This window comes from Eucyclogobius newberryi, unplaced genomic scaffold (assembly GCF_026437365.1).
Source record: "Eucyclogobius newberryi isolate DKJ021-1_F unplaced genomic scaffold, fEucNew1.0.hap1 SCAF_89, whole genome shotgun sequence".
NCBI lineage: Eukaryota > Metazoa > Chordata > Actinopteri > Gobiiformes > Gobiidae > Eucyclogobius > Eucyclogobius newberryi.
In genome coordinates, this window is record NW_027316531.1 from 6,099 (window position 1) to 20,931 (window position 14,833).

The 14,833-nt window shown below is 43.3% G+C and overlaps 1 protein-coding gene across 1 annotated transcript in view; it reads right to left on the minus strand.

The window, feature by feature from the left end:
• Window positions 1–409: 409 nt before the first annotated feature.
• Window positions 410–14,833, minus strand: part of LOC140353317 (contactin-associated protein-like 5) — a 99,456-nt gene continuing 85,032 nt past the window's right edge. Inside the window, exons 19-24 of the mRNA XM_072437816.1 lie at window positions 13,082–13,309; window positions 6,739–6,872; window positions 5,051–5,138; window positions 4,764–4,964; window positions 2,665–2,736; window positions 410–1,167 (exon numbers count right to left, since the gene is read on the minus strand). Coding sequence (XP_072293917.1) covers window positions 977–1,167; window positions 2,665–2,736; window positions 4,764–4,964; window positions 5,051–5,138; window positions 6,739–6,872; window positions 13,082–13,309 — 914 coding nt within the window. The 3' untranslated portion in view covers window positions 410–976. The remainder of the gene's footprint in view (window positions 1,168–2,664; window positions 2,737–4,763; window positions 4,965–5,050; window positions 5,139–6,738; window positions 6,873–13,081; window positions 13,310–14,833) is intronic.

The window sequence follows — 14,833 nt, forward strand, 5'->3', positions numbered from 1 at the left end:
AAACAAAAAGGTGTGAATTGGGCTGAGGGACGTTTACGGTCGACTAGTAATTTAGCTTTAGCTCCAAAACGTTGCAGGTACAATTGCCAATAAAAACGGAGATGCTACATATAACTACACCTCTGTCAACCATTCTTTTACGTGGAGTGTTTGACTTTCATTTTAACGTAGCGGATCAAAAGAAAACTTCACGTGCTAGTCTGGAGTTTGTCATCTCTGCTAATCTAAAACAAGTGAGTACAATACATCTATGTCGGTGTAGTCCCTCATTCGTCCAGGAGTGTTCCATTGTAGAAAAAGGTTCAGTTGTAGAAAAGACTAACTGAGTCCAGATGACTACAACTGAACCTTTTTCTACAATACAATAAATCTAATGTTTTTGTGGCTGATTCTTACTTCATACAGTTGAATTCCTCTTGTCTTTATTGGACTGCACTGTTTACATGCAGGGGCATTACGGACTAGAAGAGGTTGGGACCATTTACACCTCGTGGATTTGGGAGAATAGATCCACAGCACCTCGATCGACATGCCCGAGATTACACCGACTTTGGACAATCGATTTAAATTGGACTAGGCAACTTATAGTTTTTGTAAACCTACAGAGTGTAGATCTTTGTTAAATGGATTTCCATATGTGCATATTCACTGAACAAAATGAACCAAATTGTGCTCATAATGTTATGCCTGTTTGGTGCAACATCTTCTAACATTCATCGTCCTGGTAACAACGTTTCAAAATGACAGCAACCATAAAGCAGTTTTTTTCCCCAACATCCGGTGTACCTCAGAGCAGTAGAGACTCCGCCCCGTCCTTCCTATTGGGCTTTACAAAATTGGAGGCCACATACTTGTGCATTGTTCCTGTGTGATTCGCAGGGCACAAAGTAAAAGTATATTTCGTCTCATTGGATGCGTCAGGCACGTAGCATCCACCTGTGGGTCCGTTCTCGAGGTATTTCAGTGGATCCTGGAGTCATATGTAGTACTCCTTCATGCTGTCCCGTACTGAGGGGTGAAGGTGTGTCTCTGTAGAGGTGTAGTCTGTATACACGGTGTGTCTATGCTCCTCCTTGATGCTACTTTGGGCTCTCCTCTGCTGATACAAGAGGCGGGTGACCACTGCTAAGGCGCATCCGGCAATGAAGACAATGGCCGTGACCACCCCTGGCAAACAGCAGGAAAAATGCATTAAAGGGTGTGAAAGATGGCGCACCACATGTGAGGTTAGGGAATGGATTGTGGTCCTCAGAGACGCACAGGGGGAAGTGTGTATATGGTACATAGAGGTTTGTAGAGATGTGCTTTCATGACTTTATGTCTTTTGACACTATGGGCCATTAACAGAGTAAAGAGGCTTCCATGAGGCCAATAGCCAATGTAGTGCAAAAAAGCCAAACTATAATTTTTTTTACGTCTCTCATAAAGCAACGCTCTTCAAAATGGTTTAGTTTGTTGGATTGCAAGCAGGATAAGTCCAAAGTAATATATCACAGTCTATTGATGAAGGGCCAGTTTATGTTAAAATGCTGTTGATAATAGTCTTGATATCACCAATTGATTATAAAACAAATATACTGTAAACATGCACATTATTCTGAAATCGAACAATTGCCCACCACATGTTTTATCTTTCATTAAAGGTGCTGTACCAGATTTGAACTGTCTTAAAAACGTGAAGAACAGATCATCATGATGATAATCGGCACGATAATCACCATGATGGGGCCAGGTAAAGCTAAAAACAACTAGCATGCTAACAGCCCACTTCCTGCTTCATGGAGAATAAAACGCTCTATAATGAGATGCAAAGAGCGCACAATGCACACGCTTTCACTATATAGATTGTAAATAGAATAAAATTTAACTTTATTAACTTAAATAAAAAAAGAATTAGGTACAGCCCATTTAATCATTTGCGCCTTTCAATGCAACCATTAGTTTTGTCAGTCAAGCCTGATCCACTACAACTCTCTGGTAGTACAATGAGGCACTATAATAAAAACAATATTACTGTACTTTTCAGACTTAAAGCCGCTAACTTTCCCCCACTCGGCCATGTCCACTGGGAGGCACTCTAGCAGGAAGCCCAAGCATTTGACAGACTTTCGAAGACGTCAGTGGACAGTGGTCACTGTCCAGGGGAGACGTCCTGTTCTGTATTTTAAGCTTCAAAATGCTGTGTGTTTTATTACAATCAGACTCATATTCATAGAGGAAGTAAATTTAGCGAGCGGTTGAGCCAAGGTGCCCTGGTTCAAAAGACAACGGGTGTACATATAGCACACTACTGTGTACTACCATGTACTATAAGTGTTAATATCTCATGTTACAATGTGGGCACCTGCGGGTGATTGACAGGTGCAGCCGTATTTGTATAATTTATCTTTTTTGTTGGAGCGGCTTTTATTCAGGAGCACGCTATAGCCCGAAAAGTATAAAGGTAATCATTTTAAAGCCATTGCCAATTCTTCATTTCCAAAGCAGACACGTTGCCTTTAAAAGATTAGCACTCACTTAAAACCAAACAGAATTGTTCATGTGTCTGTAATGGAGATGAGGTGAGAATGACATGGAAGTGAAATTAATAATGGGATTGACAAACAACATACAATTTCAATTAGTGTGCAAAATAAAGTGAAAATCAGTAAAGCAAAAACAAACCTGCTATTACTGCCAAATCCTTCTGGGTGCCATTACCATTCTGCATCTCTCCTTTATTGGCAGCGCCTTGATCTAAGTCAAACAGAAACACAGCACTTCATTAACATCTTATATAGGCACAAGACACAATCAATTTAACTTAAGCTTCTGTCTTGTTTGAAAGCAAATTTGTATTCCTTTAGCACTTCTAAAATTACGTTCTATAAATTCAGAGTTTTATCCTCAATATAAATGTCGGTCCACAAAATTCATCCGCGTCTGACCTGCAGTAAAGCCTTTCGAGGAGGAGGGTAATGAAGTATGGATTTGAATTGAGTGGATCAGAATAAAGAGCGTTTTATGAAGGGAGAAGATAGGGCCTGGTGCGTTCATTGTTTTCGTGCTTATTTTTATAGGCAGCAAAAGTTCACTGCCAAAGAACTCCAGTGATACAGTGCACTATAAGGAGAAGAGATAAAAATGCTTTGTTTAATAGTTTTGCAGTTTAGTTTAGGCAAGTTTATTTGAAGAGCGATTCGTAATTCCAAGTGCTTTATACAACAGGAAAAGAATGCATTAAAATCACAAAAAAACCTTCATTTCTATTCATTCAATTTAACAATTTTGCTGACATACATAGTTTAAATATGTGTTGAATAAAAGCTTGACGGAAATTTTGACAGAAAACGTTACGTTTGCTTGTGTTGAATTATGGATGTGTCGATTGATATTTGTTCTGATACTAGTTTTAGCATCAGAACAAATATCAATACTAAAAAATCCCATTACCAGAACAAAATTAGATCGTTCCTGAACAGTTTTAGAATAATCTAAGAGTTTAATCAGGGGTTTGATGTCAGGCTGTTGTCTGAAAACAACAGTATATTTTAAAGCTGGATACTCCTCCTACAACATCCACTTTTTTGGATTTGTGAATGACTCAAATATACTATACATTGGGTGGTGACATTACATTTTTTAAAATCCTTGAACAAGAAAGTCACCTTTGGTTTTCTCCATTACAGTTATAACATGTAGCTGGACTGGAGCAGGTAATTGATCGATCTTGTCTTTAACAGGAATTAAATGACAGGAACATGGCCATAATGAGTTGAAAAGGTATAATCTAATGGACTAATATGTGTGATAAGTGTGGTCTCAGAGCAGCACTTGGAAACAGGGGCTAAGAGCAGGGAGCAGCATCCATTAGTCAGGCTGGTGTGTGCCCACAGGTGGACGCCAGGCGGAGGTCAGCCTTTGAAATGCTAAACAAACCAAGAGCAGTGGCACACAGCAGCTTTGGGCGAGAGGAGAGGGAGCGGAGCCAGCAGACCACTCTCGTCTTAAGTGCTTGTGTAGTTAGCTGCTGCCAAACTACTATTACACGGTGGAGGAGACATGTCCGCTTTAAATGAATCTAATGCTGAAGTATTAGTGCAATGCAGGCCGGTTTTAACAATAGGAGTCACATTTTTTACCATAATCAGGAGTGTTGCTGGGTGGGGCTTGAGGAAGACCATCTAAAAGTGATCAAATGGCAACCACAGACGCAACAATAAAACAAATAACGAGGGTTTATGAATGACTCAGGTGCTCAGTAAATATGATTCATTCACAGGCAAATTTAAAATCGTGAAGCAATTGTATGAAGAGTGTAAAAAGGCTGTAAAAGCAGAACTAAGTCACTTTAACAATAGAACTCCCCCTGCCTCTCCCTTGTGAAAATACATTGTTATTGAATTTACCCAGCACTTTACCAGCGCAGGGACTGATTTCCCAGCATTTTTTCCCCGGCAATTTCGCTGATAAAGACCTAAAATTACCAGGAATGATGCAGGGAAGCCTTATGTGTGTAAAAAAATGCCAGAGAATTGTCAGAAATTGCCAAAGTGATAGAATGCAGAGTGACAAATGCCAAGTTAGGTGTGAACAGAGCAGAGCAGGCAATGTTCTGGGAATCTGCACCTGGGAATTTACTGGGAACTATGTGTGAACGGGGCTAACGAACTGGCCTATGTGAACTAAATGAATGTGCATTAGAACAGAGATGACCCCAGTACGCCATTAAGAGCAAACGTAAATGAGAATAAACACGAATAAGACATCATTTTGTATTGCACCTGTCATTATATGAGACGCTGAATCTGCCAGTACACCACAGTTGGACTGCACCAGCGGACCTCTGATTGTGACCAGTGAGCTTCCTCTGTTGGTCAGCGCTGCCTTTAGCGGCGCCACGTGATTGAACTGGACCGAAGATAGACAGCCCACAAACCCTCTGGACGCCGCCTGCCGCACGTCCTCGCTGAAGGCCTCCTGTCCTGCTCAGATTGAGGACACAGATATACAGATACACGGAGACAGGAAATTACCAATACTTCACGCCGGTGGTAATAGGAGAACTTACTGATGACTTTGCCCAATGTCAGGGATCTGATTAGGAGCAGCTCTGCATCAGATGACAGCGTGTACTTTCTGTGCACGTCCTGGTCGATCTGGTTGAAATCAAATAACAAGTTGGTTACAAGAAACGCACACCGAGATAACAGCTGCCGCGGCATTTCCGAGACGCTATAGATTAGGAATTGTGTTGATGGCGAAAACATATCCTCCCGCAGTTAGCCATTAAGTGATTTAGACCATCTCACACCGGCCCCTGATGCATCACTTGACACGACGACCCGCAATAAAGCACGGAGTGATTACATGCGCTGATGCTTAATAAGCGCTGGCCACGGTAACACCTATAAATCAGCTCTCGTGGCAGCAAGGAATAGATTTCATTTCAGTGAGAAATTGATTTCGACCCAGCTTGCATACAATTCATTTAACTGCTATTTATGCCGTTTGGATAACACGCCAGAAACTGTAAACAGGTGGGATGGGTTTTGTTGCAAGATATGATATAATTCAATATGTGACTCAGAGTTTTCCTCATTACATTTTACTATGCATATACTTTATGTTTTTTATATCATTGAAATGTGTGTAGCATTTCACAGTGCTGTGGAATAATTATAGTTTCCTCCTGTCGTTGCTAAATCAGCGGTAAAAATAAAACATGACATTTTAAATAGTCAGAGCCTTCAAATGGCTTTGTATAATTTTGGTTTTAAATCATTTCAAATACACCAAAGCTAAACTGGCTGATCAGACACCAGCCTTTCTTTGACTACTTTAAGAATTCCGATGTCTGGCTGAGCTGTTTATTCTAATAACAGTGTTCATCATCTTCATAGTCATCGGTGTAATAACACACAGATAAGATATCCAACAAATAAATACTGAGCGAGGCTTGGTTAGGTTGAGGTTAAGGTACACTTTATTGTCTTTACGGGGAAATCTGTCCTCTGCATTTGACCCATCCTTCAATGCTGCTGGGGCATGTCCTCAGGAGCAGTGGTCATCACAGGACAGCGCTCGGGACTCATCTCCAGATCTTGTGCTAGGTTTGGTCAGAACTACCACAGCAGGAGGATTTAATCTGGGGTTGATGGGTGAACCCGGAGTGCCCAGAGGAAACTCATTCAGACACGGGGAGAATAATGCAAACTCCTCATAGAAAGGAGGCCCAAGGCCCATCTGGACATGGGTTTGAAAAAAAAAAAAAAAGACATTTCGCCTTTCTTCCAAAAGTCATTCTCAATCTGGATGAAAGATGAAATGTCTTGTTTTTCAAAAGCAGTGTCCAGGTGACTACAACAATGGAACACTCCGATGAAAATGAATGAGGGATTACACAACGTGTAACGAGTGTGAGGGATTAACGAGTGTGCCACACGGTCCATCTAATGAAAGCAGCACGGCGTCAGACTTTAGAACATTCTCCATGGAGATACTTCAGCTTTGTGACATTCTGTGGAACATTTGAGGAAGTAAGAGCGTTTTTTTAGTACTTCCTGTAATTAAGTCATTGTGCTTAGTTAAGTGTACTTTTAGGCTGAAATTATACACAGTGTGGCTTTAATTATGATGGATCCCTGACTAACCAAATAGCTTCGATGAGCTTGTCCATTTCACTCAGGTGTTTTTGCAGTGAAAAATTGAACTCAGTTATGAATAACTGTTATCCACATCTTATGAGTTTTTTCCCACCTGTACGTAAACATTGCTGCTGACTCTGTGCATGCGGATCCTGTGAAGTCGCCCGTCTGCTAAATTACGAGAGCCGGGACTGAGCACATCTGGATGTATGCTCTTCTTCAGATGATACCAAATCTGCAGACTCCCTGGACACAAAGGAGAATCAACACGTCATCCTTCAAAAAGATGGTACAAAATCATCTTCTTCACTTCTTTAAAACACTTCAGTGCTAAAACACAAAGCGAAATGATACCTGTCCTCATATACTCCCAGCTTCATAATATGCCTGAGACTGGTTGACGGCAGAGTAAAACTACAAAATAGCTTGGAAATTACTTTTGATTTGTGTGATTTTATATTGTATTGCATGGGCTACATCGATTAATCAGAATTAATTGTGACTCTTTAAACTGTTACACATGGAATTTGCAGTCAAAACAGGTTTTATCACACAGATAGCACTGTTATCAAATCAAAATGAGACAAGAAGAATATATATTTGGCCATTGCTTATGAAAAATGCATAATTTGTAAAAATGTTGTTATGTTTTGTTAACTTTGTTGTAAATTTGTTGTATATTTTAGTTTTAACTGGTTAAATTTAATCGATAATATTTGACTGAATCGTTAATTGCTATGGACCGGGAGATTAAACTTATTTTCTAATTCAGGGCTAAATGCTTTTACACCCCTGAGAAACATAATCCAAAATGATCCAAATTGTGTGTGGGACAAAACACAATCCTGACCCTCAGAGTCATCAGAACATACTTGAGATTTTCACTTCAGATCGAATAAAGAAAAGCTGAAAAGCACTTCACGTCATGGGTTCGATTCCCGGACCAGACCAACATCACATGATCTCTCTGGGTGGAGTTTGCATGTTCTCCCCGTGTTACCGTGGGTTCTCTCCGGGTTCTCCGGCTTCCTCCCACCGTCCAAAGACATGCATGTGTTAGGTAAAAATTGGTAACTCTAAATTGGCCCTAGTGAATGAATGTGAGCGTGAACTGTCTGTAATGTCTATGTCTCTGTGTTGGCCCTGCGACAAGTTGGCCACTGTCCAGGATGTACTCCGCCTAAGGCCCGAAGTCACTGGGATAGGCTCCAGTCACCTGCGACCCCAAAAGGGAACAAGCGGTAGAAAATGGATGGATGGATGGATGAAAAGCACTTGCATACCATGCAGCTGGCACATGCTATAGTCCTTACAAATGGTCTCTCTCTATTTACGGCTCTACGGCTTCTGCTCGAGATATAAAAATACAGAATTCTACTCACTACTCCTCACTCTCCAGTCAATATCTGCTCGGTGTTGCTCCCAAATGCACTCAGAGGCAGAGCAGCAGTGTGAAAGCGCGCATTGTCAAGCGGCGATGGGTCAATATTCAAATGCACAGTCGGTAGCTGAAGAGCAGAGCCTTTCTATAGAATCCCTGTTTACTGACCCGTGGGTGGAACTATTGAACTATTATTATATGCAATCTGTCAGGATATGTTGGTACTTTCTACTTTATTTTAATAGACACGTTGCAACAGACAAGAAAGGTGATGGAGGAGAATGGCTTGAAGGCAATGCAAGGCTCAATTCACCTGGTGGCCCACGTGGTAATGTCTATCTGTCAAAGCGAGACAGTTACACGCAGATCAGTTAGTCTTTATTTCCTCCACAATTTGTGATTTATGTTGTGGTTTAGGGGTGAATGTCGCAAGAAGTAATTCCAGGCACGCTCAACTTGGCAAGCAAATACTCCATGTCTATCCATATGCAATGTTTGCTGTGGTTTTCCCTGTAACAGTCTTTCAGTTTGAGCCATTCTTTTATCCACGGACAAAGCTAACTCTAATGTTTTGTCCTCCTTTGGGTCAGTCAACATTATTTAGCACACTGTAGGCTACATGTAGGTGAGCATTTGTGGAGTATGAATTGAATTGAAAAATTAAATTGTTATTCTTCAGTTCTTATAATTATATTGGGACCTGAATAATCACAATTATCGACAAACCAAACAATCAGCAACCCCACTAATCCCACTATTCAGAACCACGAGCAACACTTCACACATTCATTATTGTACTTCATACGAACCCCACAAGAACAAGAACAAATGCAAGTATCTGGAGCAAACATTCAACTGCATGTATAAATGAAACATAATAAAATATAATATATATATGTATATGTATAATATTTGTAGATTTATAAAGGGGTCGTGGCTTCATTATCACACCAAGAATACTGCTAATGAAATAACAAAAGGTTAATTGCAAATCCCTTACCTCTGTATGTTGTTTTCAGCACATTGTGAATAGTTTTAATAATTGTCTTATCACTTCATATTTAACTTCTGTATGGATTGAGGTGGGAAGAACTTGTGTAAAATGTATATATTTTTGTACCAATTAACACTTTTAACTGAAGTATGTTGGAGTTGTAATTAACACTTCATATTTTTTCAACAGAGCCCTAGAGAAGAGCTTCTCAAAGTGTGGGGCGCGTCTGTTTGGAAGGGGTGCAGAGTCGTGCCAAGGGGGCGGGGCATGAGGAGTTTAGGGAAACATTACGTGTGACAGATGTGTTCATTGTGTTAATCTCTAAGTACAAGAGCGCAGTGGAGGAGTGGGTCAGCCTCTGTGCCCCTCACACGTCTGCCTCTGTGCCCCTCACACATGTCAGTCTCTGTGCCCCTCACACGTCTGCCTCTGTGCCCCTCACACGTCTGCCTCTGTGCCCCTCACACATGTCAGTCTCTGTGCCCCTCACACGTCTGCCTCTGTGCCCCTCACACGTCTGCCTCTGTGCCCCTCACACGTCTGCCTCTGTGCCCCTCACACATGTCAGTCTCTGTGCCCCTCACACGTCTGCCTCTGTGCCCCTCACACGTCTGCCTCTGTGCCCCTCACACATGTCAGTCTCTGTGCCCCTCACACGTCTGCCTCTGTGCCCCTCACACGTCTGCCTCTGTGCCCCTCACACGTCTGCCTCTGTGCCCCTCACACATGTCAGCCTCTGTGCCCCTCACACGTCTGCCTCTGTGCCCCTCACACATGTCAGCCTCTGTGCCCCTCACACATGTCAGCCTCTGTGCCCCTCACACACGTCAGCCTCTGTGCCCCTCACACGTCTGCCTCTGTGCCCCTCACACATGTCAGCCTCTGTGCCCCTCACACATGTCAGCCTCTGTGCCCCTCACACACGTCAGCCTCTGTGCCCCTCACACACGTCTGCCTCTGTGCCCCTCACACATGTCAGCCTCTGTGCCCCTCACACATGTCAGCCTCTGTGCCCCTCACACATGTCTGCCTCTGTGCCCCTCACACACGTCTGCCTCTGTGCCCCTCACACATGTCTGCCTCTGTGCCCCTCACACATGTCAGCCTCTGTGCCCCTCACACATGTCAGCCTCTGTGCCCCTCACACATGTCAGCCTCTGTGCCCCTCACACACGTCTGCCTCTGTGCCCCTCACACATGTCAGCTTCTGTGCCCCTCACACACGTCAGCCTCTGTGCCCCTCACACATGTCAGCCTCTGTGCCCCTCACACATGTCTGCCTCTGTGCCCCTCACACATGTCAGCCTCTGTGCCCCTCACAAACGTCTGCCTCTGTGCCCCTCACACATGTCAGCCTCTGTGCCCCTCACAAACGTCTGCCTCTGTGCCCCTCACACATGTCAGCCTCTGTGCCCCTCACACACGTCTGCCTCTGTGCCCCTCACACATGTCTGCCTCTGTGCCCCTCACACATGTCAGCCTCTGTGCCCCTCACACACGTCTGCCTCTGTGCCCCTCACACATGTCAGCCTCTGTGCCCCTCACACACGTCTGCCTCTGTGCCCCTCACACATGTCAGCCTCTGTGCCCCTCACAAACGTCTGCCTCTGTGCCCCTCACACATGTCAGCCTCTGTGCCCCTCACACACGTCTGCCTCTGTGCCCCTCTCACACGTCTGCCTCTGTGCCCCTCACACACGTCTGCCTCTGTGCCCCTCACACACGTCTGCCTCTGTGCCCCTCTGTGCCCCTCACACATGTCAGCCTCGGTGCCCCTCACAAACGTCAGCCTCTGTGCCCCTCACAAACTTCTGCCTCTGTGCCCCTCACACACATCTGCCTCTGTGCCCCTCACACACGTCTGCCTCTGTGCCCCTCTGTGCCCCTCACATATGTCAGCCTCTGTGCCCCTCACACACGTCTGCCTCTGTGCCCCTCTGTGCCCCTCACAAACGTCTGCCTCTGTGCCCCTCACACACGTCTGCCTCTGTGCCCCTCTGTGCCCCTCACACATGTCAGCCTCTGTGCCCCTCACAAACGTCTGCCTCTGTGCCCCTCACACACGTCTGCCTCTGTGCCCCTCTGTGCCCCTCACACATGTCAGCCTCTGTGCCCCTCACAAACTTCTGCCTCTGTGCCCCTCACACACGTCTGCCTCTGTGCCCCTCACACACGTCTGCCTCTGTGCCCCTCACACACGTCTGCCTCTGTGCCCCTCTGTGCCCCTCACACATGTCAGCCTCTGTGCCCCTCACAAACTTCTGCCTCTGTGCCCCTCACACACGTCTGCCTCTGTGCCCCTCACACACGTCTGCCTCTGTGCCCCTCTGTGCCCCTCACACATGTCAGCCTCTGTGCCCCTCACAAACGTCTGCCTCTGTGCCCCTCACACACGTCTGCCTCTGTGCCCCTCTGTGCCCCTCACACATGTCAGCCTCTGTGCCCCTCACACACGTCTGCCTCTGTGCCCCTCACACACGTCTGCCTCTGTGCCCCTCTGTGCCCCTCACACATGTCAGCCTCTGTGCCCCTCACAAACTTCTGCCTCTGTGCCCCTCACACACGTCTGCCTCTGTGCCCCTCACACACGTCTGCCTCTGTGCCCCTCTGTGCCCCTCACACATGTCAGCCTCTGTGCCCCTCACAAACTTCTGCCTCTGTGCCCCTCACACACGTCTGCCTCTGTGCCCCTCACACACGTCTGCCTCTGTGCCCCTCACACACGTCTGCCTCTGTGCCCCTCACACATGTCAGCCTCTGTGCCCCTCACACATGTCTGCCTCTGTGCCCCTTACACATGTCAGCCTCTGTGCCCCTCACACATGTCAGCCTCTGTGCCCCTCACACATGTCTGCCTCTGTGCCCCTCACACATGTCTGCCCCGGGTTTTGAACGAGTTACAGCTTTCGTTTTGATATGCGCAATACGGGCTTCGTGGTTCCCTTCGTGCTCGTCTCCTTCTTCCCCTTTTCGAGTTTAACTTTTAAACTTGCTCTTATCTGAAAAATATGACAAGAGAATGCGTGTGCATTTGCTTCACTTCCACTTCCTACTTTAATCCCATAGACTTTTTGTGTGAAATGTGAAACATAAGGGCATGAAAGCACTCTGTGTCTGACGTTGTGGACCCGCGCTGGTAAAAGTGATCTACAAAGATGAGAAGTTCTGTAACTGTGTCTTCTCCTTGAAACGCCTCATTTACAGCAGTGAAGCGCCAATTCTGTGGCTTCCCACTGCAGACAGGTGACTGCCCTGCCCTGTCGGCAGGAGGAGAGACAGAGGGAGAGACCTCAGAGCAGTGTTTCTTCAGCTTCATGCTTAAACCAAAGAAAGACTATTTATGGCCTATTTAAACTCTAAATATTATTACTGTTATTTCAGGCTAATAGGTGATTATATTGTTGCAATTTGTATTGTTTTATTTTATCATGCTTATTTTATATTATTTTTCGAGGCTGGGAGGGGGCGTGGATACATTTTTCATCTCCAAAGGGGGGCGCACCAGAAATAGTTTGAGAAGCACTCCCTCAGGGTAAAGGGCTCATACATGCATTTCTAATTCCTCATTAAGGGGAACAATTATACTTCCAAAACTGTTCAATTTAGCTCATGATATTTGTTCATTCAACTTCTTTCACTTTGAATAAGGTGAAGTCGAAGTAATTTGACTGTAAAATTAAACACAATAGAGCAGAAAATCATATACCTTCCAACTTGTATTGATTGTATCATTATATTTGAATATCTTTTATATCATTTATAGTAGAAAACGTAACACAAAGATAAAACAGTGATTCAAATAAGGGTAAACTGTGATATTTCTGCATTTGTGTGGTTAATTTTACAGACATTTTACCTTTGTCTGATAATTAAACCTCAACTAATTAATTTGAAGACATATTTAATGCATTTCTGTACACTGTCAATATTGCCCACTCCTAGTTATGCTTTTTATTTTTTGAGTTTATAGTGTAAAGTAAGTACTGTTAAATAGTAAGGTTTAGAGGGAGAATTTATAAACTAAAGCCCAGCTCTAGCACACATAGATAACGTCCGTGAACCAATATTCTTGCAACAGACCGTTCCTGGCGATTATGACGGCGATGTACTGCTGGCTGAAGGTGCTGAGGGTGAGGAGCATGGCTGGGGTGTTTGTGGTGCTGAAGCTGAAGGTGATGTCCTCTCGGGCACGGCTCAGGCTCTCCGTGGACACGCTGGGGGCCGCAGAGTTCCCCGTCTGCATCACAGAGAAGGGCTCCTGGAAGGTGTAGGTCACGGAGGACTCCCGGTCGAACGACACTGACACCTCTGTGCACAGAAGAGAGGAGCAGATGCTGAGGCTGTATTAAGAGCTTATGGACTGGATTAACGTCTTGATCATTTAATATACAGCAGGTTCAATAAAACATTTAAAGGTTTGCAAATAAATACATTCTAAATTCCGAAATGGAAGTGGAAGTGAAGTGGAACATAATGTGATTTGGAAGATGAAACTTGGATTAGCTGCAGAACGTTATAAAATGTAAAAGATTAAGGAGAATTGGCAAATTATATCCACTCAGCAGAGCCTGGTTAGTAAAGATTAAAACATGTATTTTATATTATTGTTTATTAAAAAGATGCTTATTACATACACAATATTTTTGATAAAGGCTAAATTCTGAATTTCGTTATGACAAGAAATGCTGACCCTACTGTAGATTTTCATTGTGTTTAAAGATTATTATTATTTTTTTACATATTTTACAACAAATTAGACTTTTGTGAAGCTCAGATACAGTTTTGAGGCTTAACTGTTTTCATGCCTAGTATTAGAGGAGAAAATTCTTATATTTAAGATGTGATCATTGAAAATGTACAATGGTATCTTACTCTTTTTCTTTTGTTGCTTCCATTAAATACATTTGAACTAATGACATAAATATCTACAGTTAGTGAAGGTTTCATCTTAATTTCATTTTCTATAACAATTTCTATATTTTCTTCTCTACAGCCAATTATTTTTTTTGATTGATGATTTACCAAAATAGAAGATATTGCAAAAGAAATACATGTTCAACAGGGCGTATGTATATTACCAAGCACCTTCTCTATATGTCTGTTACAATAGCCCATAAATCTCATTAGTTATTGCTCTGCTAATGACATGACATTGTGACTACAAGCATCTGCAGCAGAAACATGTTCACAGTGTTTGTTTCCAACAGCAGGAATAGATAATTAACTTTGGTAAATAGACTTTATAAAGTGACAGATTTAGTTGTTCTGAAGTTTCAGACTGTTCATCGTAACATATGGAGCTGCATATTTATCTAGTTTTGTTCCTGTATTCAAATTAGGACACTAAAGAGCCACAAACTTATAATGATGTTTTCAGCTTTACATTTTGGAGAAACAAATTTCATATTCAGTATTAATTAAGGTACAGTATATCCAATGCGGTTTACTTATTGGAAACATTTCACTTTAGATTTGAACTTTAATTCAACTACTTTGTTTTTGAAACCCATTGGAAACTTTTTGACCTTGTTGGATTGAAATAATAGACTTGGTAAATTGAAGTAATACATGATTTTAATTCAATAAGGCGCATATTAATTGCTCTGCTTCTAAATCCACACGTTTCACAAAGTCCCCCTTATTATTTTGTCTATATTGCAGCTGGACTCTGAATGTGTGAAAATGTGTGAGTGTGGATTTGCTGTTCTCACATTGAGCGCCCGATAATCTGGTCTAATGCATTTTAAATGTTCTAGGAGTCGGGAGCCAGGACAAGTATTAATTGCCTCTTGCATTTCTCCCATTTCCCTCGGACAGGCCTAACTGAATGAC